The sequence below is a fragment of the Ursus americanus genome, chromosome 4, assembly GCF_024610735.1.
Source record: "Ursus americanus isolate L20-20 chromosome 4, mUrsAme1.1.p, whole genome shotgun sequence".
Classification (NCBI taxonomy): Eukaryota; Metazoa; Chordata; class Mammalia; order Carnivora; family Ursidae; genus Ursus; species Ursus americanus.
The window spans coordinates 87,017,709-87,037,755 of record NC_142130.1 but is presented as its reverse complement, the minus strand read 5'-3'; the positions used below and the strand labels follow the sequence as shown (position 1 = coordinate 87,037,755).

At 48.8% G+C, this 20,047-nt stretch overlaps 1 protein-coding gene across 3 annotated transcripts in view; it reads right to left on the bottom strand.

The window, feature by feature from the left end:
• The window catches only part of HUNK (hormonally up-regulated Neu-associated kinase), a 102,206-nt gene that overhangs the window by 40,698 nt on the left and 41,461 nt on the right, over positions 1–20,047 (bottom strand). For all 3 annotated transcript variants that reach the window (XM_045785506.2, XM_045785507.2, XM_045785510.2), the window contains exons 3-4: positions 8,808–8,863; positions 3,660–3,795 (exon numbers count right to left, since the gene is read on the bottom strand). In XM_045785506.2, coding sequence (XP_045641462.2) covers positions 3,660–3,795; positions 8,808–8,863 — 192 coding nt within the window. The remainder of the gene's footprint in view (positions 1–3,659; positions 3,796–8,807; positions 8,864–20,047) is intronic.

Genomic DNA, 20,047 nt, shown 5'->3' with positions numbered 1-20,047 from the left:
CAAACTGCTGGTAAGCTATATCTGTTGCTCATGTGGCTTTTTTTTGTTTTTTAAGATTTATCAACGGCTTCGAGAAGGGGCCTAATTGATGCCATCCCTGTGAATTAGGCATGGGTCCTGTGGCCTCATCCCCTAGAGAATGTTCCAGGGTCAGCTAAACCCATCTTGCTCCAGGGAAACCTCGTTTATTAGAATAAAACAGGGTCCTTCGTGGCTAAACAGGGTGAGAATCCCTACCACGACTCCCCACCACAGGGGACTAGCACACGGAGTTTCTGGTCTACCTAGAGATCCCCCATCAGCCTTCAGGGCGATCGCACCATCCACCGAAAGACCAAGGTGTGGACGGTGTGTTACTATTTGTCAAAGACGTGACCAGACATTAGTCTCTGGCACCAGGACCAAGAATGAGGCCTGATGAGAGCTTTTCAGAAGACCTTAAGCAGCATATCACCTTCTTGGGGGGAAAAAAAGGCAACTAAGTGGGAGGTGAGCAAAGAAATGTCCAGCAGCTCCAGACAGCCCAACGGCAACAGAAACCAGGGTGGAGGGGAGAAGCGAGTGTTCTGGGTCACCTCCATCCCTCCCGCAGCTTCCCCTCCACCTTCCCTCCTCTGATTCCACCTTCCGACTGGAGTCCCTGCTTCTGGCTGATGGATGGGGACACAAGAGGTGGCTGGAGACCAGGCCCCTTTATTTGAATCATGGGTCCCGAAAACTGAGAAATAGAGCACCTGTGGTCCCTAACTGTGGATTTCTTCCCCAAGTCCAGGCACTTGGCAGGAGGGGCAGGAACAAAGTCTGAGCTTACACCTGACCCTCAGACGCCTTTCATGCCCCCTGGATTTTCCCCAGACAGGAGAAATGATTTCCTCCCATCCTCCAGTCAGCACGAGGGGACGAGAGGCTCCATGCAGGTGAAACGTGCCCAGGAGCTCCCCTGCAGCTCTGACAATCCCCAAGGCTCCTTCCTTCTACCAACGCTTCTAGACGGTGAGGAGCTGCCTGCTCTGCCAGTCATGGAGTGGAAAGGTCCCCCTTCATAGGCGGAGCCTCGTCACCATGACAACTCGTGATGACACCTATCCTTCGGTCCCTGGGAGAGCAGGGCCCAAGGAGGACACTGTCACCTGCTCTCCAGCTTCTCGTCCCTGTGGTCATTATGGCTCCCACCCCAGCAGTTATACCACACCTCTGGACCTCTTGGCCTTTCAGGCTCCCTACGCTCCACAGCCTTTTTATTTACTTATTCTTTGTGTGCACAAATGGTCCCTTGCAGAGCTCTCCATTTAGCATAAGTGAGTTCCTGAACTGTTAAGGAGAGAAGGTGATTACAGACTCTAACATTTATATTCATCCCTTAATAAATATTTACATGTGCCAGACACATGCAAGAATTCTTACGCACTGAAAGAGACCAAGAATGGATTTCACCCTCAAGTATCGATTCTGATCCATGGTTATGTTAAGAAGGATTCTGAGGCCCTTCTGGGCACAGAATAAAGAGCCTGTGAATCAGCAGTGCCGGCCCAACAACCCAGGGTCCCTCAAGGAGAAGGCTTCCTCCGCCGGGGCTTCCTGCTACCATTCCCACCGACTCCGGCGGCCCCCCACACCCTTCCCAGGGGGCCATAAGCACACCACACACTCTCCAGCTACAGCCCTGACCACACCACCTCTTGACAGGTCAGGAAAGTAACTGGGAGCGCAGGCTTCTGGGTGAAGAGCCGGGAGTGGAAAGTGCATCTCCACCGCTTACACACTCGCTGCTGTCCTGAGGATCAACAGGGATGATTAGCGCGGAGCCCTCAGCCCACCCAGGAACGGACGCTGACTCCCCGCTACCCTGTGACGAGCTGCACCCAAGTGCAGGGAATGCTGTTGTCCCCAGCATCTCATGCTGGGCTCCGGTTCCCCTCACCTCCCACTGGAACCTCCAGAGCTCCCTTCACTTCCAGACCCTTACGAGACCCTTGCGAGAGGTCCCGTGGCTCTGTTCGCTTCCTCTGCCAACTGTAGCCCCTGACCCTGTAGCTTCTGTCCCTCCCTCCCTTCCCTCCTTTCTCTAGCCCCAGCTCCGTGCCTGGTGTCCTGCCCCATCGGCCTGCAGAGCAGGGCCACGGGCAGGGTAGCCGTGACCATGGGGTGAGCGCCAGGGGAGTAGGGCGCAGGAAACAAATGAGACACCAGGGGCTCAAAGCCAGCTGTAGGAGGCAGGGAGGGCTGCCCAAGGGAGGTGCCATCCCAGAAAAGAAGAGGGAAAGAGAAGCAGTCCAGGAGCAGGGACAAGAATCCCTGGGTGAAGGAACAGTGCACGCGAGGGACAGGAAACAATGCGGAGTCCACTAGAGAACAGATGGGGAGAGACAGAGAGGGAGGATGGCTTCTCATGAGGCGATGGGGCTAGGTTCATGATTCAGTCCTTTATCTTGAGACCCCAGAGTCTGCCTGGTTCAAACCTCAGCTCCACCACTTAGTAGCCCCGTGACCTTAAGAAATTTTCTTAATGTCTCTTGTGATGGGTGTCTTCTCCCATAAAATGGGGATAACGGAGAGTAACAGTTTCACTGGGTTACTGCAAAAATTAAGTGCCACGCTGGGTGCCATACACCAAGCATGCGGCAAACGTCAGCTTTTCTCCAATCTGGACAAGGGACATGGAGCGAGGAGGGAGGGAAGCAGGGGAATTCCAGAAATGTACCGGATCTACACACTCTGGGTTCAAATGAGCCGCCCTCATCGCCAGCTTCCGTCTTCATCAGGAGTCCACTCTCTGGCTACAGCCCATTTCCCCTCGGTGAGGAACCTGGTCCCTACCCCAGGATCCAGGACCCTGCACGGCTCCCTCTACCATTCATGCCTGACGCTGAGGGGCTCACTCGGCATGGGGACCATGGGATTCTGGACTCAGCAACGCTGTGGCGACCCATGACTCATCGCTTCAGCGGTGACTGAGCTTGCCCCTGGTGGCCCACACTGCACGGGACACTGGTGAAGCGGACCCGTAAGGTCCCCAACCTCATGCAGCATCCTTCCCGTGCTGGAGAGGGATTTGCAAGGGTGAGGAGACAGCGTTGTGAGGCCTTTCCAACAGGGAACTCCCAGATGGATTCTGCAGTGGTGACACTGGATTAAAACTGGAATGTGGGAGTGGACAGGGCACCCGAAGAGCTGGGGAATGGCATTCCAGACCCAGGAAATAGCAGGTGCAAAGCCCAGAGGTGGGAAAGATGAAACAGAGGCCAACGTGCCTGAGGAGTGGTGAGCAGAGGGTAGGGTAGGAGGGGTAGAGGCGGGAGCGTGGGCGAGGCACGGGGGGCTTTCTTCTGGAGCCGATGGAAAGCTGCGGGACGATTTTAAGCCGGGGAACCACAGGAGTGACTCATAAAACCAGAACATGAGTTCTGTGAGCTCAGGACTTTGTTTTCTGGTCTCCCCAGCAACAGAATGACTTTTGGCAAAAGTCTCTCTGGTGGTCTGTGGAGAACCGACCAGAAGGAACAGAGCTGGAAAGCCGGGCCCCAGAGAAACGCCGGATATCTATCCCAGAGCCTGTAATACAACACCCTTCTCATCAAATACTCAAAGGTTAGTTCCTAAGAAAGGGAGAGCAGACACAAGGGGAGGGAGCATTCCCTTTCATAAGCTCCATAACTCACATGGACCAGACATCGATTTTGGGGCCATATTTCTTCCTGGCGAGAAGTTCGGGCGCGGCGTAGGCCGGGCTGCCACACTGCGTGCTGAACGGGTCCGAGTGGCCCAGGATCCCCGCGCAGTTGCTCAAACCAAAGTCTGCAAAGAGGGGAAGATGAAAGCAGCTCTGAATTAGAAAACTGCGAAATGGAAGAGGGGAAAAAAAATAAAAACCAAAAACAACCCAACCTGGGGCAGCAGGAAAGGAAACGTTCTCTGAGGCCAACACATCATTTAGCATCCCAGAGGAACACTGGCAGCTGCGGACCGTAACCTCTGGCTGTGGGTCTCAAGCCTGGAAACATTTTATATCAGGCCTCCCTGTAAAATCCAGCTAGAGCTAAAAGTATGTTGAACCAAAACATATTCTCATCAAACCTTGCAAATGAGTCATCCAGGAAAAAGAGAGCCTTCGCTTTCTAGGACTAAAGGCAGGAAGCGAGACCGAGCAGCGGCCTCGGAGTCAGCGAGCTGGCTTTCAAGGGGCCATGTGGGAAAACGCTGACGGAAGATCTGTTTTCTCCAGCTGGGGTCAGCGTCACCCTGGGTGACATGCGATCCCCCCCCATTTAGACTCGACTTTTTCGGCTCAATGTTTCAATTTCATTCAAGTCTTCTGAAAATGCTCTCGATGCATGTAGCGGTATGTGGGGACTGGAAGAGGGAAAACTACACCCGTGATGATTTAGACAACGGCGGGAACGCTAACGCCAGGAAGACTAAGGGACCTCCTCGCGTCACCTTGTTCTGGGATGATGAAAGCCAATGGGAAAGCAAAGGAGAGCCCGAAGCGTCCAAAGCTCGCTGGGCCCGGGACACCTTTTGCTTCGTGTATACTCGTTTGATCCTCACAGAACTGCACTGGACGGGTGATCAGAGTTGTCAGCGTTCTGTCCTCATCTGATATCTTTCCTCCGTCTTTGCTGATCCCCAGAATTCAGATCATGGCTTCTCCTTTGAACTTCAACTTGAGTATGACGGTTCTTGTCCCCCAAATAGGAGACTCTGCCCACAGGGCTCAGTGGCCAGAGACTGGCTCCATGACTTGAACAAAACTCTGTCCTTTCTCAACCGGCAGGACTTATACCGACTTTCACTACTGTGTTTTCTCCTTGACTAATGTGCCTCCCCATGCAAGCGCATGACTGCTGTAACGGTTTGGGAAAGCTCAGGAAAAGAGGAACACGGGATGGGCCTGAAGTGACTCTAAGTCCATGAAGTCAAGATGCACCACTAGAAATTTCTCCCCACAGTCGCTGGCTGAGGCTGTGTCATGAAGGAGTGTCCCCAGACAGAACCCCTGCCAGGCAGAGCTCTGGAAATTCTTCAGGGCTCCAGGCTTGGAGATGAAGAACGAGAACCTACCCCAGGGATTGGCAAACCACCCGGGGATACTGCATGGGGACACATCTAACTCTTCCTTTGCTTTTGTTTCTTATAATTCCACGCTTTTTTCTCGTAGCTTCCCTTTGCTCCCTACTCTCCCACCCTCACCTCCACCCAGCCCCCATTTCCTACCCCTCTTCCCCCTGCCAGCCCAGTCCACACCAGTAGGTCCCACATAACCTGCCCCAAGAAGGCCCCTACGGGAGCCACAGGGGCCCCCGCTTCCCATCTTAAGGGGAGATCTCTGTGCCAAAGGATCTGAGGGCCCCTGTTCTCAGACCTCTCAGACCCCTGGAGTATCTCGCTGACACAGGGAAGAAAAGGGGAGAGGGCGAATATTTTTGTAGAAGGGAAAAATCATAGCGTGCTTGAAATTGGATGGTGGCTTAAATGCTTTGAATCTGCAAATCATCCTAAAGAAATTTTAATAAAACAACAAATGCAAAAAAGAGCACCATGGAATAAAGATTACATTGTTTGGGGGGCAACATTTTAAGGGAAGTTCCGCAAATAGCCACGTTAGAGGCCCGATCTCCTAGGAGTCCCATAAAGCTTCTCTCTAGATTTCTGACATTAAATCAAAAGACTCCTGTCTCATCTCAGTGGGGTGCCAGTCACAGCCAAGGACTGCCTCATTCTGGTCGGTCCCTCCACTCCTGGACTGGGGTCTGTAAAGAACTGCTGGACACCAAGAGGGCAGGGCAAGATAAGAGACCAGGTCACCGCCCACACACCCCTCCTGACCCCCCCACCCCTGCACCCCCGCTCCGCTCCCAGGCAAGCTGGAGAACACAGTGCCTTGCCTTGTCTTAAACACAGTTTCAAGAAGATAAATTAGCAAATGATCTGGTGAGGGGAGGAGAGAAAATCTGCATTTTAAATGACTTAGTGTTGACCTCACCGCCAGAAGGGTTTCATTTAAAATATATTGTGGAGAAATAACCGGTCCTTTTCACACCCTTAAGGGTAATTATTAAAACATTAGACACATGCCTATAATTAGAACAGTGAAACTAGAGAGAAGTCCCCCTCCCGGGTGTCACCCAGGCCTGCCCCAATTAGAGCTGGTAAATAGAGAAGCCCACTACCCTCAGTTTTCCGAGCCGCAAAATGAATCTCACAAAACGCCCAGGGAACGCTGCTGTGGAAAACTGAAGTGCAAACCTGTTCTAAGGGAACATCAGACTGCTTTTTCCGCAAGGGGAAAACAAACCTTGATGAAATCAGATCTTACCCCCAGTTAGCTCTAGTTTCTTTGAAACATGGCAGACCTGGCTTAAGTAAATTTATTTAAATCAAATTATTTCAAAGAAGGAAAACTATTTTATGAGGAAATGGAAAGGGCTGTAATCCATCTTTGAAAAATAACTAGGTAATTCCTTTGAAGGAAAGGTTCAAAGAGCTTTCAAGTTGCAAAAGACAGTCATAGAAACACTGGATCCGAACGGCCCGACCCAGGGGCAAGAAAACGCACTAAGACCCTGGGCCTTCCCTCCCTCCAGCTTCCACCACTAGCTTTGTGATGGACCTGTTGGAAAAAATGCGGAAAAGCAGATATTGGTAAACACAAGGCAGTTCCCAGTTGTCCTCTCTGGTACTCTAACGGCTCTTTGGATTACAGGTGGGAGGTAGGACTTTTGGGTTATGTTGGTCACGAGGGACCTGGGAGCCACATAAAAAGTTCAAATAATGGGAAATCCAATGATCAGAGCCTCCTTGCCAGCAGTCTTGGAAACTGTGGTCTCTGACACCTAGTTTCTGACGGAACCCACTTGTGTCCTGGCCTGGGTGCCAATCCAGCGGCTGCCATGTTGAGCGGAGATGACTCTGAGGCATGTGAACCCAAAGAGCCAGCATCCAGCTCTCCTCAAGGGGAACAGTGGGCTCTCACGTGCAGAGAGCATGTCCTCCTCTTATCTGCACAGGTCCGCTCTAAGAGGGTTTGTCAGGCAGCCAATCTGTGAGCTACTTATAAACGTATCCACTGTTTACAGAGATTGGTTCTTCCAGAAACTTCTGACCAAACTTCTAACCAATAAAAAGAGCTGTGCTTTTCAACACTGTTCATTCCACAGTACATTTCTAGAGTTGTACGTGATCGTTTAGGGCTATCGCCTGGGGAGACAGAGAGAGCAAGCCCAGAGGGGAAGGAAGGCAAGAGGGAAGAAAAGGGGCAGTAGGAGCAGAGCCAGGTTAGGAGACGGAAACCACCCCCTGGTGACCTGCCTCGGCCTCAGTCTGGACGGTGCACAGGGGATGTGAATTATTTTAACTTTTACTATAACGGACATCCGGCCTTCACGTGGCCTGTTTTCTTACGATCTGTTGCCGTTAGGCCAACTCTGTCTCTGTCACCTGCACATTTTCTGAAGACAAGTTACACGTCAGCCTGCCAGAGAACCCAGCAATCTCCTTTCCTCCATTCCTCACCCCCCTCTGGGACGGGCCTTTGTTTAATAACACAGATCCGGGAAATCAGGGCCAGAAAGGCATCCTGCAGGCATTTCAACTTCTGTCTGTTTAATGCTTCTGTATTTGGCCCTCGGGACAACTGAAATGCGATAGGGAAACGACAGGATAAAAAGAAAATTCTTTGAACTGTCCTTTTTAGACCATCTGATCTTGAAAAACTTTTGGGGGAAATTAAAAAAAAAAAAATGGTTTCCTCTTGTTAGTTTTCTAAGGACCGGTATGTTCATTCATTAACACCTGTTGGTGGCTCTTCATCGGCCAGCCAAGGAATTCGGTTTCGGGAGCCAAGAATCTAATTGGTTATTGGAATGACATGTTTCAGAGAGTCTAGAGATGGTTTTTAGTATTTGCCAAACAAAATTTCCTCCTTGGGTACGAGAGTTAAATTCACAACGTTCTATTGGTCCTTCTCTTTTCTCCTGATAGAAAGCCTTTTTCAAGCCATTGAGATGGAAAAAATGACTTACACCTGAGGTGGGAAAAAGAAAGAAAAGAGAGGCACCAGTGATGGCACTCACATCTGGGTGTAAAAATTATGCCATGAGACTTTTGCCAAGAGCAATCATACAGGCAAACAAAAATGGAATTCTTCTAGAAAATGAGTCATGGAGTGAACTAGCTTATAGACCCTGAATTATGAACCAATTATGACTCACTCTATCCTGGAACTTCCTTCTGATTACCCTCCTTCTAGATTATCCCTCTGTGGGGATTTCTCTCTGCACAACCACCATTGTACAATGGGGCTTCGATAAAGATTATAATAAAACGGAAGGTTAGTTGGGTTCCCTTTTACTTTGGTGCCCCGATATTCATGGAAAGGGAATTAAAGCATGGCTAAGCTGAAAGACCTCTAAACTAAACTATTTTCCACTATTTTTAAGAAGTCTTATGGTTAATCGAAATAAAAATAACCCCTATAAAAATTTAGATCCACCTGAGTTTATGAAAAGCTGAAGTTTGAATCATCCACAGAACACATCACCAACCAATAATTATTCGTAGCTGTGAAATTCATTTTATGGTCACTTTACAGTATTTCTACCCTCCTATTATGTCTATTATTAAAATTAATTTTCATTTTCAAAACCATTATTAAACATTGGCGGTAAAAGGAGGTGACCTAGAGTATTGTCTGGGATGAGAAATAGACCATGAATAATTTTCTAAAGTCAATAATCCAGCAATAAGTAACTGAGAATTGACAACGCAACACGTAAGGATAATCTTGCTTAAAAAAAAAAAAGTCATACCAATCAGCTTGATATTATTGTCTTCATCTAGTAGCAAATTTTCTATCTTCAAGTCCCTGAAATAAACAAAACCACAGAAGATTTCAGATAGGCATTTGAAATCGTGGAATAACATTTTGCTTCTGAAGGCAAACAAACCGTTTGAGAACCACTTTGAACCAGCCCAGAAAGCTTTCTGCCAAAACTCACACAATCGATAAGTAAATATTTATAAACACGATACAATTAATTGCTGCAGACTGAACAAGCCGAAGGATTTCAGAAAAGCAGAGAGCACTGAGGGCAGAACACATCACGAGAAGTTTCCGGAAGGAGTGGGATCAAAGGTGAAACTTGGAATTTCAATAAACGGGGTTGGGAGAGAGTGGAAGGATCCTTCGAGACAGGCGCTGCCTGAACAGGTGAGGAAATACAAATGTGGCCACATGTTTGTGAGCTGGTGAGCAACACCAGCCAGGGGAAGGAACAGATTCGAGGAAGCAGCTAAAAAAAAAAAAAAAAAAAAAAATTGAAGGCTGACATAATTTATCAGTCCTTCAAGCTCCAGGCATGGAGCCCAAGTGTCACCCACAAACTGGCAGGTGATCATCTATTTGAGCAAGCAGGTATCATGGTGGGCAGAAAAACACTCCAAAAATGTCAGGTCCTGATGCCTGGTATTATGCCTCAGCGAATGTTAATGTTACATACCCGAAAGGAATTAAGTTTGCAGATGGAATGAAGATTGTTAATCAATCTGTGGGTGACTCTGATCATTGACACAGAGGGCACTTGAAGAGTGGAAGGGAGAAACGCGCCCAGGCTCATGCTGAATGTGAGGTGCCTGTGGGATCTCCGCGAGCCAACTGTAAGTTCCTAGATGGCAGGAAATATGGCGGCCTTGCTCACCACCGCACCCCAGGACCTTTGCACATCCTTGGTACTCAGTAAATACTAATGCATCTACATTACCAAAGAGATCATTTTGGACGTCAGAAGAAAAAAATGTGGGCAAAAGTATACATTTGGTCATCAAAACAATCTAAGTCAATAATTACAGTATAAGCATCTTTAAGCTGTCAACTCAGACACATCTTTAGTATTAAATATATGAGAACGTTCTTCTCTTACACACACACACACACACACACACACACACCATGTTCTCTTCCATGGTTTTGAAACACAAAGCATTCTTGGTCCCGTTTTTTTATTTTTCCCACTTTTGAATAGAGGCACAGGCAAAAGAAATCTTTTTTCCTCATATCTCTACTGAAAGGAACAGAACAGCATAACCATAAGCAAAAATGACAACAGACAACACTACATCAAAGTCGTGGGACAAAAGGGAGAAGTTGTTAGGACTTTTAGCAAATGGGAGAGCAGTATCCCATTTCACGGGGGTCACGGGGGGGCATGGGCCAACCTTGCAGGCAAGACATGGCCTGCAAACTACCAATTTTCGACCTCAGTGGGAAGGGGAAGCTGAGTCTTGAAAGGACAGGAGATTGCCTAGGGAGAGGGTGGGGAGGAGAGGAGGGAGTCGGGGACAAGGAAGGGAGGCACTGGGAAGCACTTCAAGATGGGAAAAAGTCAAGTGCAGAAAAAAGTCCAATGTCTTTCAAAACTGGAAGGTGGCTGGTAGCCTTAGTGCTGGACACTTGGACGAGAAGGTAGGTCTGAGTTGAAACCTGCAGCTAAGGAATATCGATATCCCCCAGTCCACATGCACCCACCAACGGGGGGGGGGGGGGGCGAGAACTGGATCCTTTCACTTGAATCCAGTTGAAACAATACACAGACTATATAAAAACTATGTCAGCCTTTAAAGGGTATCATGTATGCCCAAATGCAGGGTGACCCCAAATATATGATAATCTCTGCCTCATTTTTCCAATGGGAAGACTGTCCCTCAGTAAAGGGTTTTTGGAAAACACAAATAGGTAATTTTTTAAAATGCAATGGAATTATCAACTATCTACGGAGCTGCACTATCATGTTTAAGAGCACGTACCATCACGTCAACTTTAGAAATATTATTCCCACACCCTCACATTCCATGAAACTCTTCACGGCCCGGACCAGCATAACAGAGATTTCGTGCCGAATTACCAGGGTAGCACGATCTTCAGTTGACCGGATGTTGGTCATACAGCACTTTTTGAATCACTTGCTGGTCATCTTATCACAAGCCATTTAAATAATACGTGCCCATATAAAATCCCTATAAATTAACCACTCAGTGAATTGTTTTTGGAGTCGTCTCCCAAACCCTCACAATGCTGAGGTCCTATCACTAAAAGTTATTATGAAAGCCATGTAAAACATCCTGGCCTCCCTCTCTATCCATTTCCTCAGGAGATTTCTAGAGCTTCCAAAGTCCTAAGTGAGTCCAGGTGCATGTAGCTTTTCCAGCTAGTACTTTGTTGTTGGGAATGAGACATGTCCTCTTTTTGGAGGACAACCAGGACGTGCTCTCATTTGACCTTATATTCAAGCATATACGGTAATTCCAAAAAAACCTGCATGCGCACCCAGAACAGTGGGCCAGCAATAGCCCAAACTGTGATCCTGTGAAAACTGATTATAAAGCAGCAGTGCTATTTAAATCTCAAGGAAGGCCACAGTTTGTTTCTAGCGAAATTAAACCTCCTTCCCTGGAAAGAATGGAAGCCACACTAAGTCACTGAAGGAGAAATTTGGTTCAGAACATACACTATGGAGAAAAACAATTTAAAGAGGTGAGGTATAAGAAAGCAATTGCCAAGAATTATAAAGCTAAGCTGGATAATTCTGGGACCACAAAAGCCTAGAGAACAACCACAATGATTAGAAGACTGATATAAATGGAAGACTAAAAATAAGAAAAAATGCAAAAGAAAAAAAAAGGCCCACTTTGGAAATGGGGAAAATGTCATAAAACCAGGGGAGGACGTATAAAATGTAATTATTAGGTAAAGTGGAAAAAAAAAAATGAAATCGGTTTTCATTTTCACCCACCACATCCCACAGTAACCTACCCCAGCCCCCCGGGCAAATGCTCAGAACAAACCTTTTCCAGGGCACTTTTGTCCCTGCATTGCCCTTTTGTCAATGCTTCTAAAAGATTTTGGCAATAACCAATCTAACCGCCTAAAGATTCCATGACTAGTTAAAGGTGAGCTCCATGAGCCTCCGTCTAGGTGAGCGAACCTGACCCACCCAAACGAAAGGAACATTCGACCACTTTTGGCTTCATCTCCTTCTACCTCCTGCCTTGTCTTTTGAAAGATAGCTAGGAGGAGGGGGAGAATATTTTCCTTCTGACTCGTTAGGAAAAAAGGCTTTAACATCATATTTTTAAAAGTACTTTCTGCTTGGGGGGCGCCTGGGTGGCACAGCGGTTAAAGCGTCTGCCTTCGGCTCAGGGCGTGATCCCGGCGTTCCAGGATCGAGCCCCACATCAGGCTCCTCCGCTATGAGTCTGCTTCTTCCTTTCCCACTCCCCCTGCTTGTGTTCCCTCTCTCGCTGGCTGTCTCTATCTCCGTCAAATAAATAAATAAAATCTTAAAAAAAAAAAAAAAGTACTTTCTGCTTGGGTATTTTACTCGAAAGAGTCAAAAACGTGTGACATAAATGTTCCCAGCAGCTTTATTCATCATTACCAACACCTGGAAGCGCCCAAGCTGTCCAGGAGGTGGATGGAGGGACAAACTGTGGTCCACCCAGACAACGGGATGTTATTCAGCATTCAGAAGAAATGAGCTATCGAGTCATGAAAAGCCAAGGAGGAAGCCAGATGCATGTTTCTGAGTGAAAGAAGGCAGTGTGAAAAGGCTACAGACTGAGCGATTCCAACCACAGATCCTCCGGAAAAAGCAAAACCATGGAGATAGTAACAAGACCCCTGACAGCTTGAAGGAGGAGGAGGAGGAGGAAGAGGTGGGGCATATTTTATTTTTTTATAGGTGGTGAAATTCTTCTTTATGAAACTGACATCATACGTTTGTCAGAATCCGGGGACCTGTACACCACAGAGTGAGCCCTAATGTGAACTCCGGATCTTAGGTAATAATGATGTATCAGTATTGGTTCATCAATTCTAACCAATGTACCGCGCTATTCTAAGATATTAATAGGGAAAACAGTGTGTGTGGGGGGGTGGGAAGGCATGTGGGAACTCGACAGTTTCGGCACATTTTTCTGTACCCCTAAAACTGCTCTAAAAAATAAAGTCTGTTAATTCTTAAAAAGTAACTTTTGGATATTTTCCCCTGCCTAGGAGATCAGTCCTAGGACTGTTATGGTTACAATCAAGCGCCTCACCCACGTTGTTCACTGTGGAGGGGAGTATCCTTACCCCTGAAATTAATTATGAGTCCCTTTCAGCACGTGGGCCACTCAGACCCTCTGCCCAGCTAATCGACAGTGACCAAAGAGGCCACAAATACTCCAAAGAGACCACAAAACTGAGACACACCTCTCTGAATAATAAAAAGAGGGATGGGGCGCCTGGGTGGCTCAGTCGTTAAGCATCTGCCTTCTCTGCCTTCGGCTCAGGGGTGATCCCAGGGTCCTGGGATGGAGCCATGCATCGGGCTCCCTGCTCAGCGGGAAGCCTGCTTCTCCCTCTCCCACTCCCCCTCCTTGTGTTCCCTCTCTTGATGGCTGTCTCTCTCTCTCTGTCAAATAAATAAATAAAATCTTAAAAAAAAAATAAAAAATAAGTAAAAGAGGGATGAATTTATTCATAAGGTTTTAGTGTTAGCGTATTACATTGTATCTTTAAAAGAAAATACTGGTAGGCCTCTGTTATCCAGAAAACCTCCCCGTGGTCTATGTGAAAAGCACGGTGCTCACACGAGCTCCACCCCCGAGAGCAAAATACTTGGCTCTGGTAAGTGTCAGATTTGCCATAGGGGAAGGAAGGTTCTGGACAGCTGACTGGTTTGCACTTGATGATGGAGGCAATGCTCAATTTCATAGTAATGCTCCTTGATCAGATTAATCACTTTACGGAGGGGAGAGAGAAGTAGGAGGCTCTTCCCACGGTCCTGAAGTGAGAGGAGTTTCTCCTTGGACAGGCAAACTGGAAGTTCAGAGTAAACTTAAAACTCAGAAAAGAAAAAAAAAAGGGAGGGAAGGAAAGAAAAAGGCTCCTGGATGGGGGAAACAGCTTTTTCCTTGGCCAAAAGAGCTTCAAAGAGGAGTCAGGACAAGCAAGAGAGGGGATGGGGTGTGCCCTAATATAAGGGGGCACCAGAGGACAATGTTGGGGTGGGGGGTGCATGTGTCTTGGGAATTTACTAAAGGAAATCACTATGTGTCTTGGGAACAAAGGAGGGAGTCCAGCCCAGAAAAGCCCTCCCGGGCTGGCTGCAGGCAGACCCTTCTCTGGCAACTGGGCAGTTCTGGGAGAAATGCCCGAGGGTCTCTCATCACAGCTCTGCAGACCTGACCTTGGGTCTCCGGGTATATCGTGCTTCAAGAAGGGGGAGAGTGGGAGAGGCTGGTGGCTGTTTCCCCAGAGACTGAGAGGGCCCAGGGGGAGAGCCCTAATCACCAGCCCTTTGTTCTAGTTTATTTCAAAAGAGCAAGCTCCAACAGGACTAACAATTAAGGGTTCACCCACAGGCTACCAAGCACACCCCCCACGCTCCCCCTGCACCTACACATTCACCCACACTCTCCTTGCGTTTCTTGAACGATGTAATCTCTCAGGTTTGGAGGCTAGCCACCAAGAACTCCAGTCACAGCCCTCCCAGACACAGGGGTGTGTGTCGGGGAGGACCCCGTTGCCATAACAAACATACAGGGCCCTGGTGCTCAGTGGGTGAGGGGAGGGGAAGCAGCTCTGGGCCCCTTCAGAGCAGAGGCAGCCAGGAGCAGTACTGGGGAGGTGTGGAGCAGAAGTGTGTGTGTGCGAGCGTGCGTGTGCACGTGTGCAAGAGTGTGTGCTTGCATGTGTGTCGTGCATGCATGTGCGTACGTGGGTGTGCATGCATGTGTGTATATGGATGGGTGTGGGTGTGCGCATATGCACGTGCGCATGTGTGTGCATGCATGTGTATGTGCGCGGGCGTGTGTGAGTGCATGAGTGTGTGTGTGCATGTGTGTATGTGGGTAGGCGCGTGTCAGTGTGCATGAGTGCATGTGTGCATGAGTGCATGTGTGCGTGTAGGTGGGTAGGCGCATGTCAGTGTGCATGAGTGCATGTGTGCATGCGTGCGTGTGTGCGTGTAGGTGGGTAGGCGCGTGTCAGTGTGCATGAGTGCATGTGTGCATGCGTGCGTGTGTGCGTGTAGGTGGGTAGGCGCGTGTCAGTGTGCATGAGTGCATGTGTGCATGCGTGCATGTGTGCGTGTAGGTGGGTAGGCGCATGTCAGTGTGCATGAGTGCATGTGTGCATGCGTGCGTGTGTGCGTGTAGGTGTGTAGGTGCATGTGAGTGTGCATGAGTGCATGCATGCACGTGTGCACGTGTGTATGTGGGTAGGTGCATGTGAGTGTGCATGAGTGCATGCATGCACGTGTGCACGTGTGTATGTGGGTAAGTGCATGTCAGTGTGCATGAGTGCATGCATGCACGTGTGCATGTGTGTATGTGGGTAGGCGCATGTGAGTGTGCATGAGTGCATGCATGCACGTGTGCATGTGTGTATGTGGGTAGGCGCGTGTGAATGTGCATGAGTGCATGCATGCATGTGTGCGTGTGCATGCATAACCACATGAGCATGCACACACACCCAGAACACTGGAATGGGACTGAAGGAAGAGGCTGTCCCCGGCCTCCCCGGGCCCTGCCCAGTCCCGCAGGGAAGATCAAAGGTCGGGCCCTAACAAACCTCAGGCCTAGATGGAGGGACCCTGGACTGGGTGCCACTAGGGTGGAGATGGAAGATGGGAGTGAAGAAATGAGCGCCAAGACGCCGCCAGGGTTCAAGGCCATGGAGAGCAGGTGGTGTGAGCCGCGAAGGATCGGGGAAGACTGGGGGCAGAGGCGCTGAGCACAGTCTCGAGGCAAGACCCGGTGGCCAGGGACAAGGCTCTTTGACACACCGGCCTGTGGCCCTAGGCAAGTCATTTAAACATCGAGTGCCTGATTCTGGACTGAAAAACCGCGTCCCCAGAGTGGCTGCCTGGCAGGTCCTGAGCAGAAGGAAGTAGGAAAATGTGCCCAAGTGTTTGGTGGCCACTCGGAGGCCAACCGGGCGGCTAACCAAGGCTAGCAGAACAGAGGTGAGAGGCTGGAGCTGAGGATAATAAAGGAGCTAAGACTAGGGCACTGGAGAGCCCAGGAAGGACTTGAAAGGGTGATTAATTGGGTGATAAGCAAACAGCATTGGGGGCCATTAGCCCTCAAATGAAAGGTCAGGGAGCAGGAGCCCAGGGGGTGGCCAGAGCAAACTCAGACAGGATTACGTCTGGAGGAGAAATTTGTGCCTGTGGAGACGGATTTCAGCAATAAGCTAAGAATAAAGTGTCCAAGAAAAGCACATAACTCCCCAAGGCCATCAGCATTTTGCAGGAAGCAAGAGGGTTTTTTTGGGTTAGGTTTATCTTCAAAAGCACTGTATTAAAAGCAAATGATTTTTTAATCACTGATTTACTTACAATATGGGCATTCTGATAAAACACAAGAGTAATTTCTTAAGCATGTACCTGACTCATTTATTCAAAATGAAACCTTTTATTGAATTCCTACGGTGCTCCAGAAATGAACTGTTTATAAAAAAATGAAAGAGCTGTTCAGTCATGAAAAAGATGCCACTCTACAGATTGTGACCTGAAAAATAAACAAATTGGTACTAAGTCAATGAAGAAAGTCCCTTGAAATTCCAGGGACAGGATGGAATATTCCAGAATGAACACGGAGCTGGCTACCAGAAAGCTTCCATCCCAGGGCCAACTCTGACACTAGCTCTGCTCATTCAACTTCCCCTTCATGCATTCACCAAAGTCTGCTGTGTGCCTCCTGAGCTCAACGCTGAGCTCACTTGTGGCCTGTGCAGAAAACAGATCTCAAACGAAGTCAGTTATCGTTCAGAAAGTGTTTGGAAAGCAAAGTAGAAATGCTGTGTGAGTCTATGACCAGGCGGGCCTAGCCTGGAGAGCTGCCTGGAGGAGGTGAGCTTAAAGCAAAGACCTGAAGGCTGAGTGGGATGCGTGTCAGCGCACGAAATCCGAGAGGCCTTGAGCACATAGAACGCTGAGCTTCGGTTTTCCACGCACAGAATGAACGAGGGGGGCTCAGGACTAACGAGAGCAAACATGTGCTCAGTCCTTACCGTCTCCGTTGTGACACTTCACACAAATTGACTCATTCAATCCTCCCAACAGCCACGTGAAGTGGAGAATCCATTATCCCTATTGTGTAGGGAGGCACGAAAGCCTGAGTGGTTTGCCCGATGCACCTTTTAAGTGGCAGAGCCAGCATGTGGGTGCGGGCGGTCTAGCTTCCAAATCAACACCGCTGACCGAGGGACTTCCCCACTCCAAGCCGCTGCGTAAAGCTTTGTGAAATCTCGTATTTCCAATCATATTTTCTAAACCCAACTGAAACACACGACCTTTGATACAGATCACCGGCGCCTCCAGATAGGCGCTCCCTCTCTCAGCAGAAGGCCCTCGGATCCCAAACAGTTCCTGACCGCACGCAGACGCTACCCCCTTCTTACCCGCCTTCCCCTCCCTCTGCTCTCCAAGAAAACCTAAAAGTTACAAGAACATGAGACCCTACCAGCGCTCCTTGTCAGGCCCAAGAGAACAAAGAAGCGTCCCTTCTTTTCCACTGCATTCCTCTTGAGCACAGAGGCCCGTTTCCCAATATTGATGAATGAGTAGGGTCATGGCCTCAGGAGCGGCAGCGCTGACGTGCGTCCAAACACAGGCTCGCACTCCCTTTGATCATGTGTCTGTCTGTCCTGGTCCCGCGGGGCCCCACGGCTTGTCTCTTCCTGCTTGGGGATGGTGGTATTGTGTTACCCTGTTATGTTTTGTCTGTACAGTTTGATTGGACTTCGTTATTTTGAATGAACAGATGAATCTCAAATTAGCCTCTCCATATAATCACACTTTTCATTGACTGATGTTAAGAGTCCACGCTCCGTGACAACGGGCAAATCGTCAGGTTTTGGCATCGTGCTCGGTGAGCACGTTTGAGAGAAAGAAAAAAAAAAAACCCACAAAACTCCTATCTTAGACGTGGAGTATCTCAGGCAATCCTAACAGGGGCTCATGAAGAAACGAGACCGTGCTCTACTTTGTAAAGGTCAGCCACGGTCCTGTTACAGCAGACGACACAACGGTACGCGCAGGTCCAGTTTCAAATGAATTTCTCTGCCAGCTCGGGGAATCTGCTAGATAGAACTTGGCCTTCTTTTTTTCTTTTTCCCTTTACAGTATTTACGTGACTTTCTGAGATTTGTTTCTTTAAATGATATTTCAGTAGTTCAGAGTAGACGATTAAATATTTAGATTTTGTATCACCGGAAACGAGGGCTTTGCCAAGCATTAAGCTGATGAGAGCACAGGATGTAGCACCAGCCTATTCTGGAACTTCACATTCAGAGCATCCTCGGACACACAGCACCGAAAGCCCTTTAAGTCACTGTCTATGCACAGCCACCAAAATTCATCCTAAATCCTTTTGGATGGTCCAATCTATGTGCTCAGAAATCATCCCACCAGCGACTCCAGGCCGCCCCTGAAATACTCTACTCTTACTCATTTGCAAAATCGAACTTCAAAATCATTACGAAATTCATTCCCTCTCTGCAGTATATGGGAGAGAAACTTCCACCATGGAGAGGGGCTACAGTAAAGGGTAGACCAGCGGTAAGCTGGGCCAAATATGCTAAAAATTGATGGTATAGAATCTGGAAAAGACAAGACATTCAGCTAAAGTCACCCGTGAGTCTCTTCCGAACCAACATTCTCATGTGATGTCTCCAACACTTAACCCCCGACGTCTGCGCGCGCCGGGCCCTCACTAACATGATTTCTAGAGAGAAACACGAAGCACTCCTCCGAAACCACAACCAGGCTTCCAGGCTTCCCCAACTTGAAGAGATCTGAGCCTCTGCCATTCCGGCCTGACGAATCTCTTTCCAAGAGGAGAGGAATCAGAGAAGAAAAGCGCACCGTCTTTGCTATCAAAACATGATTAAATTCATTCCTTTGACATTCTGACAGTAATTGCGCTGAGAGGCATTGGAATTTGTTAAAATTACTTTAAAAGGGTTGTTGAGAATTTCCTGCAGGAGAGGCCGGGGAGCCATGCACAGCCCTCCACCACTTTCCCCTGCTGTCCTCGGAGGCCTGCGACGCTGGGCGCTCCCCTGGTGTCCGACAGCACGAAGCCCTCGTCATAACACCCCGGGTCCCGCAGAAAGCTCTGCCCCCCGTCACCAGCGGAGTCCCTTACCCCGGCTGATTCATTCCCGGCGATATGTCATCACTGTAAACAAAGACAGACCAGGCACACTCACCGCCGTCGTGCTCCTAGTCGTGGCACAGCCGGGACACGGCAGGCTTCACAGGGGTATTGTGGGAAAGAGCCAAAAATAGTGTTATTCACTCAAAATTTCTGAATGTTCCCTTCCTTGCTGATCTAAACTCAAAGAGTTCTAATGAATCGTGATTTCGTGACGACACGGGTGACTAAAAATATGTTCACGAAGAGACTCTCTCACCTCAGTGAGCAAACGATCTCCCTGCAGGGTCCCTGGCAGGGCTGGCCCCGGAGTGGCCCCGAGCCAGGGGACCTCCCCTGCGGTGTCCCTAGGTGTAGGCACAGTGGGGCAGAGCCTCGAATCCCATGAGGAGGGCAAGGCCCTCTTCACCTGGAAAGCCTACGGGTTCTGCTAACGAAAGGCCTAGAACTGCCTTCTTCACTCATCGGAACATGAGAGGCTTTCAAACACATGACACGCACCATGAGAAGCCGAATTTTTAAAAATATGGTTCTGGTCCAAAGGTCAAACACAGAGCTGCCATATGACCTATAGGAGTTCCACTCCCAAAGGCAGAATTCTGCAAAAGCAGTGAAAACACAGGCTCACACTATGAGCTGTATACGAAGGTTCACAGCAGCACCGTTCATAGCAGCCAGAGTGTAAGCAGCCCAAAGGTCCACCAGCTGAGGAATGGACAAGCACGTGGTCTCTCCCTACAACGGACTAGTACTCAGCCCTAAAGGGAGTGAAGGACTGTAGACGCACACCAGGGATGAGTCTTGAAAACATGCCACTACATAAAAGAAGCCAATCCTAAAAGACCCC